This window comes from Haliaeetus albicilla, chromosome 2 (assembly GCF_947461875.1).
Source record: "Haliaeetus albicilla chromosome 2, bHalAlb1.1, whole genome shotgun sequence".
NCBI classification, from domain to species: domain Eukaryota; kingdom Metazoa; phylum Chordata; class Aves; order Accipitriformes; family Accipitridae; genus Haliaeetus; species Haliaeetus albicilla.
Window position 1 is genome coordinate 1,525,538 of NC_091484.1, and position 15,836 is coordinate 1,541,373.

General features: G+C 45.4%; 1 protein-coding gene across 3 annotated transcripts; it reads right to left on the bottom strand.

Moving 5' to 3' along the window:
- Window positions 1-763: 763 nt before the first annotated feature.
- On the bottom strand, window positions 764-15,639 carry KIF3B (kinesin family member 3B). 3 transcript variants are annotated; one of them, XM_069801434.1, is made up of 9 exons: window positions 15,573-15,639; window positions 8,592-10,029; window positions 7,906-8,007; window positions 7,099-7,221; window positions 6,859-6,977; window positions 6,514-6,627; window positions 5,204-5,309; window positions 4,815-4,993; window positions 764-2,949 (listed from the first exon to the last, which is right to left on the bottom strand). In XM_069801434.1, exons 2-9 carry the CDS (start codon window positions 9,972-9,974, stop codon window positions 2,928-2,930), a joined length of 2,148 nt encoding a protein of 715 aa, XP_069657535.1. In that variant the 5' UTR covers window positions 9,975-10,029; window positions 15,573-15,639; the 3' UTR covers window positions 764-2,927. The 3 variants fall into 3 exon arrangements, with proteins under 3 accessions (XP_069657535.1, XP_069657543.1, XP_069657524.1); XM_069801442.1 differs by having other exon boundaries at window positions 764-3,774; XM_069801423.1 differs by having other exon boundaries at window positions 764-4,547.
- Window positions 15,640-15,836: the final 197 nt, after the last annotated feature.

The following is a 15,836-nucleotide window of genomic DNA, read 5'->3' on the forward strand; positions in this document are numbered from 1 at the left end:
TGCCGGCGGGTGCCGCGCGCGCCGCGCGGCATGCCGGGAACGGTCGCCGCCGTCGGCCTCGCCTCATGGCCGCGGGGTTCCTTCCCCCGGGCCGCGGTGGGAGAAGCGGCACCGCCCGGGCCGGGAGGCGGCTGCGTGGCCGGCGTTCCCGGCCCGGGGAGAGCGGGCTCCGGCAAACCTGGGAGGGAGGGAAAGAAGACAGGCAGGCAGGCAGGCAGGCAGGCAGGCGGCGGGGGGGGCCGCGGTCGCCCGCCCGTCTCCCTGCCGTGAGGAGGGAAGATGTCGGCCCCCGCCGCGGCCTCTCGCTGCTCCCCGGCTGAGGGCTCCGGCTGTTCGCGTTTCACGACCCGGGTTATGCCCTGAGGCAGCTTCTACCCCACGGAGCCGAGCCACCACGGGCAGAAGTCGCTGGTGTTGGACTCATTTCAATCGACACCGCTTGCGGGTGTGGGCTCCTTCTGCCCGCCCGTTACCGCCGCCGCCCTCGTCGCTTCCCTCTAGCGAGGAGCACCGGGGCCTGCCGGCTCGTCTGGCTTAGCCCGCCATCAGGCAGGGACCCCGGCCGGGGCTCTGCAGCACTCGTGGTTCCTGAGGTGCTGGACACTGCCACGACGTCAGGCAGTTCTACTCTTGCTTACGTTCTACTGCTTCGGAGTTTGCCCAGAGATGCTTTTTTTCCTTGGAAGAAAAATAACGTCAGGCCTTGTAAAACATAAAGTTGCCAAACCCTGCCATTGCTTACAAATAACGAAAAACGGGCACATTTTGATAGATGCAATAAATCTTATTGACTTTTATTACACGTTGTATTTTAGGATCACTTTACATTCCTAGACAAAAGAGATGATACAAATAAATACAAGCTGTAAAACTATGGACAGAACTATTGACAGGTTCTTTGTCTACAGATCACCTAAGAAAAGGCGGAGATCGGTGTATCTCCAAGGAGCTGTGAGTTCTCATATGGACAGCTGTGCCCGCGGGGAGAGCCTCGGGCACTCCGTTTCAGAAAGAAAGAGAGGACCGAAGAAGGTAGTAAGTGCCTGGACCACAGAGAGTTAAACCTCCCACTGCAGGGTGCAGCGCAGACAGGACCAGTGTTCTCATTTCAGTTCCCTCTCTGCATCTAATTATGGCTTTTGCAGGTTATCGTTTCCAATTTGTGTTTTAACGCAGCAGAAACAGACCCACAGGAGTCGCACTGAACCGTTTAAAGCCTGGTGCACATTAACCGTCACAGACAGAAGAGAGGACAGACAGATCCAGGTTTACAGGTGTCTCACTGAAACTCAGCAAGCGCTCTATATTCAATGAAGGCAGACTTACTACACCTAAAAAAAAAATACTCAACCCAAGTCTGATCTGATCTGTATAATGCATCAGCGTAGCCCGAGATGCTATGACAGAGGTATGTGTTTTAGAAGATTCAAGCAGCATGCAAACATTTTAAAAAAGGCGCTGGACCTATGTTAAGGATTTTAAGAAAGTGCTTTAATTCCTATGCTTCAGCGTCATGCGGTGCTTGCTCCCAGAGCCAGGGGCCAACGTCTGCTCCATGTCACTTTTTAAAAAAAGATCCCATTATACAGATCAGAGCAAAGACGAGAAGGATGTTAAACATTCCTATGAAGAAACTATGATGGCGCACGCTGTCCGAGGGCCTCTTCCAGAAGTCAGCTGGATTTCCTGTCTTTGGCCGTTAACCTGCAGGAAGCCCAGATGGTTCAGATAACACGCAGAGAGGGGCAAACTCGGCAGGAATGTTTCTTAAAAACTTCAACCCGGAGCTCAGTACGTCTTGTACAGCTTAAGACAATGTATTTTATCTTACTATCGGTGCCACTGAGTATCTGGTCGAGGGTAAGTCCATTGGAATGAGACTCTAAAAGCTTCTGTAACAATCTGAGATTGCCCGTGAATATGCTAACCAAATTTCCAACCACAGCTCCAGTTTAAATACAATGACTAAATATGCAGTTTTATTCTTTTTCCACCCTATTGAACTTCTTTAACCTTGCTAGTGAATTTCTACAGAATTAAAAGCAGAGCCTTTCTGACATATTAACCAGCTAGCTTATCAACACTAAAACGAGAACAGTTTGGGTTTGCACAGCAATTTCCACTGTACCAGTCCTGCCACAAGGGGAGTTTCCAGCATATGAGTTTAATATAGAATTCCCTATGGAATAGTAGCGACTGAAGAAGAGTGTGCGCATGTGCAGACACAGATGTGTCTGTGTATGTATTATTCACAAAAAACATACGTGTACATAGGTATGTACATATACGTGGTTATATATTTTGTTGCTATTTCAGGTTTTAGACCCCGCCTTGTTTCATTTCAATTCTCTGAGCATTTACACCATACAATCATCTTTTAAAATGTCCAAGTACAGAAGATAATGTGCTAGAGAGAAAAGAGGGAGGAGAGGGAAGAGAAGGTGACGTTATATTATGCAACAAGAGCCAGTTAAAAGGCTCTCTGTACATAAACAGTGCTTTATAAAAAGGAAGATTATGCCAGGTTTCCATGTTCAGGTTGAAAGAAATTTGTCAGATGCTTGCTGTCTCAATTATAAGCAAACTCGTCTTTCCTCCACCAAAACTAATATATATATACATATATGCATATATATATGTGTGTGTGTGTGTGTATATATATATATTAATCCTGTGGTCCAGAAAAGCACTCCATGAATCAAAGCAGCTGAGTTAGCGTTTAACCGGGCCCACCTGGGCAGCTGGCTCACCGAGGCACCATGCCCGCAAGATGCAGAGGTGAGCTGTGCTGAGCGTTCGGTTCCTTCTGCTCATGGGGGTCAGACAGAATGGAGTTCTCCAGCCTCGGTGAAGTCACTCAGCAGATACTTAACGAGCACACAAGGCAGAGTCCACACATCAGAGCATTTCTAAAACCAGGCAAGTCCTCATACACTCACACATGTCAGTCTGGAGGAAGTCATCAGTGGGGGAGAGGAAATAGGTAAAAACGTTCATAGGATGACAGCCAACAGCAACCAGAAAAAGTAACATCCCAAGTCTCAATATACAGTGAACTAAAACTTACGAATGAGCTGTGAGACACTAGACAGGGACACCTTACTCTGTCCTCAGCATGGCAGTTCCACGTCCCTCTACCCTGCCACACAAGCCTGCTGCATTACAGGAGCCTGGTTTAGTCATAGGGCAGCTTTGCAAAGAGACCGTCAAAAGCAGGAGGTCTTCCTCCCTTGTTTTCAAAGTAAAACCCCTGGAATTAATACCAGATTCCATTACCCAGACTCGGTTATATGTGCTTTCACTCCCAGTGGGCTCTGCACGGGCTGGGACGTGCAAAGGGAAAGCTTCTAATGTGGAACAGGTGAGGCACAAAAGGTACCGAATGCTGAACCTCCTTAGACACCAAGGGAAGGGACCATACTTACAAGAACAGTGCACTCAAAGGCAGCTCCACATTACGGTGCTCTACCCTCTGCCCAGCTTACAGGGGAGGGCAGAGGCAGCCCCGTGAGCCTGCCAGGAAGATAGCTCTGAGCCAATGCTACATTTCCTGTGAATGGTGGGAGACAAGAGAAAATGGCCATATGCCACCCCATGGTTTAAAGACTTCATATGGACACTGGTTTCAAATGCCAGGGGTAAAGATGGAGGCAAGAGAGAGGAAGAAAGCTGTGGAGCTGGCACTGGTATGCAGATGTATTCTTTGACAAGGTGGTTTCTGTTGGTAGGGGTGAGGTCTGTAGGAGGTCAGTTTAGAGGAGCTCTTACTTATGCCTGTAAACAAGGAAAGGACTTCAGTTTCTACTGCTTCCTTTCTAGAGAGGGCAAAGTTGCTTTCAAGACCCCTTTTTTGTCCTACAGCTCTAAAGTGAGGCATAGCTATTGGGTGGTGAGTACACGCTGACCGCTTCCATCCTGCCTGTTCAGACCAACTTCTTAACCCCCAATGACGATGCCAGTCTTTCAAGCAGGAAGAAGAAAAACTATGCACCTAGTCAAGTTTGAACAGATCCTCTGCTTTTTAGCCTCATTTGGTTCTCACTATAGAGCTCTGGAGTGGTGGTTCTGTTGAGATGACTTTCAACTCTGTCTTCTTATTGCCCAACAGCAAAAAAGCCCAGTGCAGCAAAAGGGCTAGTGCAGAAGGAGAGACGGTGATGCTGTGAGGTGATCCCCATGCTTCCCATTGCTTCTAAAACACTTTAACGTACCTCATGCATTTCTGATTTCCTAACTAAAATCTGTTTCCCACAGAGGCCAAATGCGGATTTGCAAGCACGTATCTTCCTGTGGCTCAGTGCACCTGGACTGGCACAAGTCAGTTAAACAGCAAAGAGGCCATCTCCAGGGGAAAGGGGCTGGAGTCTGGCTGGGAGTTCTCTCTGCAGGTTTTTACTTGTCTCTGCTCTCAGAAGGCAAAGGCTGTTCGTGCCCTGGAGAGGAACTGCTGGTTTTACTTTGGAACCAGCCCTCGGGACTGAGGGTAGAGCTGAGAACTATGGGTGCCTGCTGAAGAGGATCCCCCTGATTTCCTTCCAGTTTTAGGCCTGAAGAAGTAAAAATGAAAAAATAAACAAAAAGCCCCAACAATGTCACCTGTTACTTGTCAAAATTAATCTTCCAAAAGCTGATTGTTTTTACTGGATTTATTTTCTCATCAGTCTCAGCTTTCTCTTCTGTCCTATGTTCCTTTCTCTCTTTCTCTGCTTTACAGCCAAGCTCACCTTAACTTCACTGACAAGAAGTGCTGACAGATAGCAATTGTACTTGTACCTGTACTGTTGGCTAGTCTGCTTACTAAAAGTCCAACTCACCTGGGTTTTGATTTTTTATTTGAAGAGCTCTCAAAGGTTGAAGCATCCACCTGTATCTCATCTTCATCCTGCAGAGCTGCTTCTAGAGCTGCCTGAACTTTGGGAGCAATGGCTGGACCTTCATAGTCTCTCGTTGTTCGGCTGGGCATGTCAAGTTCCAGTAATACGATGTTCTCTGCCTGAGACAGTAAAACCAGAATCAACACCTGCGTGTTTTCATACAAATTGTTTCTCTTCCCTCCACAAGCTTATTCTGAAGTAATTTATAAATGTATGCAGGACACTAAAAATTTACATCCCATAGAAGGACTAACAATCAATCCTCTGAAATTCACATTCCCCTGATCAGGAGGGTGAACACAGGAAGGCTTATCCACATCTGGGCTTACCCTGTACCGAGCCTCCGGACGAATCATCATGGACGTCCTGGCATGTTGACTCAGTGGCCTTTTGTATCCTACAGCAGATACCGGTCTTTTCATCATCTGCTGGTTACTAGAGAAAAATGGATGCTCAGTCTGATACACCAAAAATAAAGACTCCTCTTGGAGTTTATGAGTTAAACATCTGCAAATTCCACACAGAAATATGTTTCAAGAGAGCAGAAACTACCTAGGCTGCATTTGCAGGAACAGCTCTCTACAGTCAGAGACAAGACGACAGTTATCCTGCGTCATCTGTTCCCTGCACAAAGGGGAGGATTTCTACATATTTTTACTATACAGACCGCAGATGCACTCAGCTGCACCCAACTGTCTAAATTTGCTGTAGAGAACTTTCTGTGTAGAGAGGCAGGATCTAGCCACAGCTCTCATAATAATAATAATAATAATAATTACTATTATTTTTGAGAGCTTTCCTGTTGTCCTGGTTTCAGCTGGGATAGAGTTAACTGTCTTCCTAGTAGCTGGTACAGTGCTATGTTTTGAGTTCAGTATGTGAAGAATGTTGATAACACTGATGTTTTCAGTTGTTGCTCAGCAGTGTTTAGACTATAGTCAAGGATTTTTCAGCTTCTCATGCCCAGCCAGGGCACCTGACCCAAACTGGCCAACAGTGTATTCCATACCATGTGACGTCCCATCTAGTTTAGGAACTGGGAAGGGGGACTGGCTGGGTGTCAGTTGGCGGGTGGTGAGCAATTGCCCTGCGCATCATTTGTACATTTCAATCCTTTTATTACTACTGTTGTCATTTTATTAGCGTTATCATTATCATTATTAGTTTCTTCTTTTCTGTTCTATTAAACCGTTCTTATCTCAACCCACGAGTTTTACTTCTTTTCCCGATTTTCTCCCCCATCCCACTGGATGGGGGGGAGTGAGTGAGCGGCTGCGTGGTGCTTAGTTGCTGGCTGGGGTTAAACCACGACACCTGTCTAAAACAGGGAAGAAATATGCTAGGAATTTACTGCTATTTTAATGGTGAATGCACTATTACATATATTTTACATATAATTATTGGTCTCATCTGGAAGAAAAATCCTAATCTTCCAAGAATTCTCCTAACTGTACATTCCTATTTTATGCAACCTACTAAGAGGAATAAAATTTTTTATTTTATTGTGCAGCAAGAAGCTACAAACTCTAGAGGGCCAGTTTAAATCCCCAGTTCAATCCCTCTTTTAGGGTGCCTTGCAGCTAGAAGGTTTTCTGTGACCTATAATTCCATCCCAAGACAAGATTAGAAGTACACTCACTCCAGACGGGTTATGGGATGCAGTTTCCACTGGTCTTCCTCTTCATCAAAGAATGATCTGTTCATGATCTTATTCTTTTCTTCCAAGGGAATAAAATTTTCAATAATCAGGTGCCTACATGCAACCACAAAAATGAGAAATATACAAGAAACATAATTAGCAGGTGACATTCTCCACTGCTCTGCTCCCGCTGACTTAATACAGCCCTGGAAAAGGAGGAATGTTTTAGTTTTCTCATGTTTAAATCTTGTTCCACAAGCACATGCAATGCAGTTCCTCCACTCCCCACCCAAAGAAACCATCTCTGTTACAGTCAATAGCAGGCAATGAAGTGATGGGACCTACTTTAGCTTTAGTTCCCTAGTAAGTTCATTCTGGGTCTGTTCCAGTTCCTGGCGCTCCTTGATGTGCTCTTCTTGGAGATCATGGATCTCTGCCTTCACAGCTTGCAGCTTGGAAAATAACTGGAACAGACAACAAGAGCCAAAGTCATAACTTGCCAATGTTCCTTTCACTTTCACACACAAGTTGATTTTATTCCTAATCCTAGGAATTCCACTAAACATGGAATCATTTTCTTTTTACCTTTTTGAGTTTTTTGGTCTTTATGTCCACCTCTTGCTGAAGAGAACTATAGGTCTCCTTCAGCTCTAGTGTTTCCTCGTCCCGACTTTCCATCTGTTGCTGGATCTCTCGCTCACGACGTTTCTGAAGAAGGTGACATACAATATTAAAGACCACAATTACATTGCCACCTCCAGGCTGACATACATGAAACCAACACTCAGGATGTTTTCACTTCCCTGTGTTCCAGGGCTTTTGCTTTAGCTTCTATTTCTTCCTATCTCTTGCCTTAGAAATACCAGAAACATTAACACTTCTTTGTCCTTATTTTGCTACTAAAATCAGATAGTGTGAATAAGTGCTCAAGCTTCAATTAAAGGAATCAAATGTCATGTTTAGATTCTTTTTTTTTCTTTTTATCAATTCGCACTAGTCACTGCACTTAAAGAATCACCAACTAAAAATGCATAACAGAAAATAAACTTTTAGCACATAGTAAACATCCCTCCCTTGAGCTAATGGCTGAACTGTCACTCTCTGAGGTCTTCCAATTATTTCTTCACTTATAGACAGCTCCCATCAAGACAGGACATAAATGTTTAATGTGAAAAGCTGGAAGAAAACTATTATAAACCTTCTTTACATATTTCATACAATGACAAATAGGACACAAGCCCTTCCCCCTTCTTTTGAAATTAGTGATTGCCATTAAACCAATTTTAGGGTTAACCCTGGGTACATTTTCTTATAGTTTCTCCTGATACAACATTTTATAAAAGTTCTGCAGCTAGGCCTTTTATACAAAATAACAAATATTCTTCCCTATACCTGTTCTGCAATTTCCTGTCGTTTCTGTTCCAGGATTTTCTGCTGTTCATTTGTGTGATCCACAATATTTTTCCCTCCCACCAGAAGCTTGCTTTCCATTGCCTGAAAGGAAAAAACAGGGACAGAAGTTTCTCTCAGTGACCAAAGAATGTAACTTTCTCTCATATAGATACAAATTCTTCAGGGCAGCTCCCTTATTTAAGGTTCTCTTTCAAGTCAGCTGCTACAAGAATTGCTATTTCTTAAATTTTCTATAAAACTGTGGGATTAATGAAACAGTGACTTGCTTAGAATTACCCACTGCTGCAATGTGTGGCAAAGCTGAAGAACCAAGATGCGTGCTCTCCTGTAAAAAACTTGTTAGTGATCTGTGACAGAATGAAGCATCTTTGTTGCTACAGCTTGTGAAAAGATGTATCATCACATTTTATTGCGCTGATTGCTTAAGATGCTACAAGATTGGTACATAAGAACAATGCAACAACTCATGAATATTGAAATATGTAATCAATGGTGGAAAGTTCAACTTCTGTCTACAAATAGTTTATTTTAAAATCTTCCAATCTAAACGCGAATCACTATCCTGGAAACCTCTTGTGAAATATCTTTCCGAATTGGGAAACCCTCTATTTTCCCCACAGCCTAAATAAATTGCTTTCAAAAAGCATGACCAGGAAGAATTCTACCTTGATTTTAGCACTCAACATTTCTGTTGCTTCCTTCTCTCGCCTCAGGTCCTCCATTTTCTTCTCCTTCTCTTTCAGCAGTCTCATCTTTTCTTCTGCTACCAAGCTGTGATCCTCAACTATAGCCTTCTTCTCAATCTCCAGCTTTTCTTGTTGCTCCCTCCAATAGTCATCTTTGTCATCTCCTTCATCCTCGCCCTCTTCAGTGTCCTCCTCCTCTTCCCCACCATCTCTCCTCCTTTCCCTCCTCTTTCTTTTGCCAATAGACCGTTTTTCCAACTGTGCCTTGAGTCGAGCAATCTCTTCCTGGAATTCTCGTAGCAGTGCATCCTTAGGATCCTCATTCACTCGCGGCTTGTTCTTGATGTTTTTGGCACGATTGGCATATCTCAGTGTTGTCAGAGTCTCCTCTACGTTGTAAGAGGCAGGGCCTATATTGGCCACCATCACAGTTTTGGCATTGCCACCTAATGAGTCTTGAAGTAACCTAGTCAGCTTTGAGTCCCGGTATGGAATGTGTGTGCTTTTGCCATCTACTAGGGCAGAGATAACGTTGCCCAAAGCTGAGAGAGAGAGATTGATTTTAGTAGCTTCCTTTAACCTTTCCCCCTGTGCTCCAGTCTTAGCTTGCCGCTCGCTGCCTGCAAGGTCTACCAGGTTGAGTTTCCCAACACGGATGTGATTCTCCCCATCAAGTCCTAACTCGCTGCATTCGATAGTGATCACAAAAATGGCATGAGATCGAGAGCTGTGTTCGTTCATGTTGGTGGCACCAACAGAGCGATTTTGGTTTCCCACATTCATGACGTGCTCTATCTCTTTGACACTTTTTGTAACAAAGGAGGACAAATCCTTAACATACACTCCTGTGTCTGGTCTCTCCTTTAACTCCAGCCGCTTGGACTGATCCTTTGATAACAAGTCTCTGATTTCTTCTTGGTATATTTCCAAGTAAGATGCTCTAACTAGGTATTGCTGATTTTGAGATCTAGAGATATGGGTGAAGATGTGATCAAATGAATTGGGGATGACCCCTCTTTTTTCAGGATCACCACGCACCCCTTCCATTGTATATGTTTTCCCTGTCCCAGTCTGCCCATATGCAAAGATTGTCCCATTAAACCCTTGCAGAACAGAGTCCACGAGAGGTCTGAAGGTCTCATCGTAGAGTTCAACCTGTTTGGAATTCCAGTCATACACAGCATCAAAGGTGAAAGTTTTAGGCAGTTCATGAGATGTTCCCCGTGGATTCTTCACTGAGACCTGCCCTAACTTGACATCCACGTTAACAACTTTTTCATAGGAAGCTGTCTTCTCTTTGCTATTCATTGGCCGGCATCGTACCACCACCCTAACAGACTCAGAGCTCTTTAACTTAGACATGACAGCAGGTCTGTGGCTGGCGTGATCTGATCGAGGATGAACCCGTGCTAGAAACCTAAAACAGAAACAAAGGAGGAATATGTGAAGGCAGTTTTCTGCAGGTGACAATTTTTCACAAAGCCAAAGATTTGAGTCATCTATTCAAGCACCATTTTGCATTCATTAAGTTGCAAGGGATTTTGAAGAATAAAAATAACGTACAACATGAAAACATTAAAAAGGCCTGAACTGAGACAGTGTGATTTTACCAAAGCCTGTCCATCAAACGGTATCATTTCTACAAACTCTGCTGCAAAAAAAAAAATCTTCATCAAATCACATCTTTACAGTTGGTAGAGATCCTTTTCTTGACCCTTAAAAATAATCATATGCTTTTTAAACTATTTATAAAAATAATATAATACTTTGCCATTGATTCCCTTTGCAGTCAGGCTTTCTGTTTTAAACCTCATACTTTGAAAATCCAGTACAGGCTTGCTCTCTCCATATTGCTCAGGCTCTCAAAAGGGAATCAGTCAGGTGCTTTGATTAAGTGCTTCACCTACCTACCAAAATTCAAGACAGACTGTAAATTATAAATACAGTATTTTCAGAGTCGCCTATTCTTACACCTCCTATGTATTGATAAAAACTGCTCATATGTTTGAGACATTTATATTACAATCCCCTTACATGTGACGTGATGTTGTCGTGGTTCAACCCCAGCCAGTAACTAAGCCCCATGCAGCTGCTCGCTCACTTCCCCACACCCAGTGGTGTGGAGAAGGAATTGGAAAAAAGTAAACCTTGTGGATTGAGATAAAGACAGCTTAATAGGACAGAAAGGAAGAAAATAATAATAATGATGATGATGATAAAATGACAATAATAATAAAAGAATTGGAATATACAAAACAAGTGATGTACAATGCAATTGCTCACCACTCACCAACCGATGCCCAGTTAGTTCCTGAGCAGCAATCTGCGCCCCTGCTGGCCAACTCCCCCCAGTTTATATACTGGGCATAATGTTACATGGTATGGAATACCCCTTTGGCCAGTTTGGGTCTGCTGTCCTGGCTGTGTCCCCTCCCAACTTCTTGTGCCTCTCCAGCCTTCTTGCTGGCTGGGCATGAGAAGCTGAAAAATCCTTGACTTAGTCTAAACACTACTCAGCAACAACTGAAAACATCAGTGTGTTATCAACACTATTCTCATACTAAATCCAAAATATAACACTATACCAGCCACTAGAAAGAAAATTAACTCTGTCCCAGACAAAACCAGGACAGATGTGTCATGAGGATCACCCTGCCACAGAAGGTTTAAAACTTATGCCTGGGTATTTTTTAAATGACAGCAGTTCCCTGGAATGCCACCCAAATGTTTTTTTTCCTCTTGTGCATTACACTTTTAAAATCACTTTCTAGATGCCTGCTTACAGAATAATAGATCTTTAATTGGGCTGCAGCAGCTGCAAGGATTCAAGATAAAATCATTAAACAGTTTGTCCATTTCCAGGCATCACATCCGCTGAATATTCTGCATTTCCACACTTGGGAAAACTGATGTTTTTTTTCTGTCAAGAATCGAGTGAAAATAATTGTTGCAGAAAAGTTTTCACCCAGTCTTGCAATCTAGCTCATTACAAAGAAAACCATTAAAGCCGCCGAATGTAGCACAGTCTTCCAACACTCGCAAATATGGTAAAACAAACCAGTAAGGGGAGTGAACTACCCCAGTGAGGTGGGCTCTGAAATCAGTGGGCAACAAAGAGGAATATTTCCACCACCTAATTGCAGCGAGGCAAGGGTGCGTGCTGCCATAGGATACCTGTGACGTGCCACCACGGAAGGCACTGCTGCAGCCCTGTAAGTTCAGGCCCCTCACACCCCAACACTGAAAGTCACTTCTGGTCCTACGCTCGTCCCAGGGGGCACCCAGGCAAAGCACAGCTGCTCCCCCTGACGCTGGATGGCCACTTTCAGCATGCCCACAGCCTCAGAACCCTTCGTCTTTCTACCCCACTTCCAAACTGCCCAGTCAATGTTGATCTTGCATTTATATTTTTTGCACCGGTATCATCAGCACACCTAAAACAAAGAGCAGCATTCCCTATAAAGGGAATTAAAAGCTATAAAGGTGGAGTAATCTACATTATGCCTCGTCTAATGCTCAAGCAACCAGAGGACATCAGTGTGAAGTGGACACCTGCCAGCGTTTGCCCTTCTCAGACTTCTGAAGGTGAGTTTAAGCTCCTTTCATATCACTTCTTATAAAAATTTCATAAAGCACTCACTCCTTCAAGCCCACCCTCCTCTTTCTGTAATGTGACTGCCGCCTGTGTAAGGATCCTGCAAACTGGCATGAGTGTCTTCCTCAGCTAGAACTCACACATCTGTTTTTATGGGGAAACTGAAGACAACCATACTTGCTTTAGATATTTCAAGCACAACTGTTCACACAGATCTATGCTATTATTTTTCTTTTGGCAATATACTTTTATTGGGATTTCCCATGAAAGCCAGCTCTGCCCAAGCACATGAACCTACTGAACTACACTCCATGCTTCTGCTCTGGTGTTCCAACTGAATCAGGTTTACAAGATTCAGCATCAATCTAAACTCATGTTGCAGAAACCCAGTTCACAGATCTAAGTCCTTCATGACTCTGGGTAGAGAGGAAGAAATGCCCCCAGTCATTACCACAATGAGCTGCCATTTAAAACAGAACAAAAAGATTGTGTTACTGCTAAAGCAACAGCCTTACACAGAAGATCTAAACGGCACAGCTTGTGGAATGCTGTGTGATTTCTAATAAGGTTTGGGTTTTTGTTTTGTTTGGGTTTTTTTGTTTGTTTGTTTGTTTCAAAAATATCTTTCAGGAAGAGCTCTGAGATATTTCCGCCAACTGGAACTAAATGTAAAAGTAATACACACTGGAAACCCCAGGTAGCTCTAGCATGCATTCAGTCTGGCCTCCTCAGGACACTCTCGCTGTTCCACGTACCAGCTGGATCTGCAGCAACCCACGGATTTTGCCCAACTGTTTTTTACTCAATAATTGCATCAGGAGAGCTTCTCAAACACAGTGACAGAGAACTTCAGGAGCAGAGCCAGAGGACTGAGAAAGGAAGCAGAACATTTCTAGCCCAAAACTCAGACTGTCAGTCTGCACTACAAAGAATAACACAAGAGTAACAAATAAACACGTTTAAGAATTGTATGGAAACCTCAATATGGCCTTCGGAACTTCCTTATTTTTGTGAGGGGGAACTCCTTGCTCCTCACTATTCCCATGAAAGTGCATGGTAGCTACCAGGAGGAAGATAAGAAACGTCCATTGAATTGACCAAACTGGACAATCATCCAGAAGAAGCACTTTACAACCTGCACAGTGAATTCAAACTACTACAGGAATTTTGGATTGCTACTGAATAAAAACATTTCCCTCTTAACTGACAACTCCAAATAAAGATGACCTTACTGTCTGACCCACAAGGAACATGTATTCTAGAATACCAGCAGAGAAAGAATATGTGAAATGGGGACAAGTCTTGCAGAATCACAACAAGCAACTCTCCCTCTACTCATCATGAATAGTTGTACACACAAATAGACTCTTCTCCTTCCATATCTACCAGAGATACTCCTATAGTTCAAGTTCACAAGAAACAATTATTTTGGACAGGGTCACATAACAACTGCTGCTTCATTTATCTGCATTATTATGGTGAATGTTCACATTGGCAAATTCTCAAATTAGGCATGAATTCTGAAAAGCAGAGCCTTGATTTATTTTATATAATTAATATCCAAAATACTAGTTTGATGAGAAGTGCTGCTTTTGTAAGCAACTGTGACTAACATTAAATTATCAGAATTAAGTTAATCTTCACATAGACTGGGTTTTTTTCACAAGAGTATACATCACCGTTCATAGCTCACCCAGAAGTTAGAAGTGAAATATTCAGCGTGTCCCCTCCGCAGAGGTGTACATTGAACAAAAATTATGTTGCATATTTGCCGTTTCTCTGGGTATAACTCATCAACGTGATCTTGATAATCTTTTGACACCTTTCCCCATTTCACTCGCAAGTCTCTTTTTATAGTCACAAATAACTTCTTTTACCCCTGATTTGGGCTATTTTCATAACAATCTATTACAAATCATCTCCAATTATTTTAACTACTGCTGTGAAGTTTACTGGAAGCATAACAAATGATGTTTCTTCTCAGACTTAGCCAAGTGTGTAACTGAAAAATAAAACCAATTAGTTGGCAGTGTTTGTATTCCCCAGAAACTCCATGGCAACGTTTGAACTGCCCGGAGCAGGAAGGCCACCGTGCCACCCGCTCTTCTGCTACAGGGAGAGGGCTTTGTCCATGAAATTAGTTCAGCCTAAAGCAACCTGGGCCAGGTCCCTAAGAGTCAAGGTCAAGATGAATGCCTTTGAAGACGTGCTCCAGGTGAACCAAGAGGGGAGGGTGGGCAGAAACCCAAGCATTTTTGTTTATTTCAGTCAACACAAGGCTGTGCCTGAAAAAACAAGCAATGCCACAACCTGAAGGTAAGCTAAGGTAACCACTTCTCTTCAGAAACTTGCAGGAGTCAGGACCTGCGTGCTCAGCCAGCCGTGTCCAGGGAACGCTACGCTCTGACGGGCCACCTGTCACGTATCCCGCCTGCCCCTGTCAGGCTGAAGTCCTGAGGCTTCCCTGCTTCCTGGCTTAAGTTTAAAGATCTCAGGAAGATTTTCTCGGTATGCTGCCTAAACCCTTCCCTCGCGTCTCTCTGCAGGTACCACTTAAAAAATTCCATCGCTTTCTTGCAGTTTAAATCTTTCAAATATTTGTGGGTTCCTCACGTCTTGGCTTAACTGCTTGTGTCTTTTACTCCTTCATGAGCCAACCTTCTCTTTCCTTCCCTGCTGACCGCACCACGGCCCGAACAGGACATCCCCAGCATCACCTCTGCTGCTGCGCACCCCGATTTCGCTTCGTGCCTGTGGTCACCTCCATCTGTTTCAGCACGGCATCCCACGGCTGTCCCCTTCTCCCGGGGGAAGATGGTGGGTACGGGACCCCCACTCCAGCCGGGACCCCGAGTTCGTTTCTGGTTATGAGTTCAGCCGAGCGCCGCCCGCCACCCTCGCCGCTGCGACACCAGGTACAGCAGGGAAGGGCTCCCGGGGACAGCCTGGACCCCCAGCCCGAGGGACGGGGACAGCGGGCCGTCCCCGAGGCGGGGGCGGCGACGGGGGGGAGGGAGACACCAGCCCAAACGGAGACACCGGCCCAAACGGGGACACCCACCCGCGGCCTCCCCACGGGCAGGGCCTGCCGCCTCCCTCTCTCGCTGCCCCGACCGACATCCCCGCAGCCGAGGCCGTGCCCAGTCGTGCAAATGGAGGCCACCACAGGGGCAGCGGGTACCCCGGGCTGTCACACCCGCGCGGCACCGGGGGAAGCGGCGGGTACCGGCGGACCGACGCTGGGGTGAGAGCCCCCGGGCCGCGGCGGCCCCTTGGGGAGGGTCCCCGCCGTACACGGGCGGGGGTGACAGGGCCGCGGCGGGGCCCACGTACAGCCCAGCCGAGCCGGGCCGGGCCGGACTCACCTGCGCCGTCACCATGGAGCCGCACGGCCGCCTCCTCCCGCGGCACCGGAAGCGACGAGAAGCCCCCTCGACGCACTTCCTTAGCAACGCGCCCGCGCCCGCCCCCCACGCTGCCATTTCCGTAGCAACCGGCCCCGGATGGAGCCGGGACAAAGGGGCCGCCCGCTCCCCCCCCCCCGGGATGAACCTCTCGCTCCCCAAACCCCCAAAATCCTGGGGTTTTTTTGCCCCAACCGGAGCCTGGGAAACGGGCAGGGAACTGGT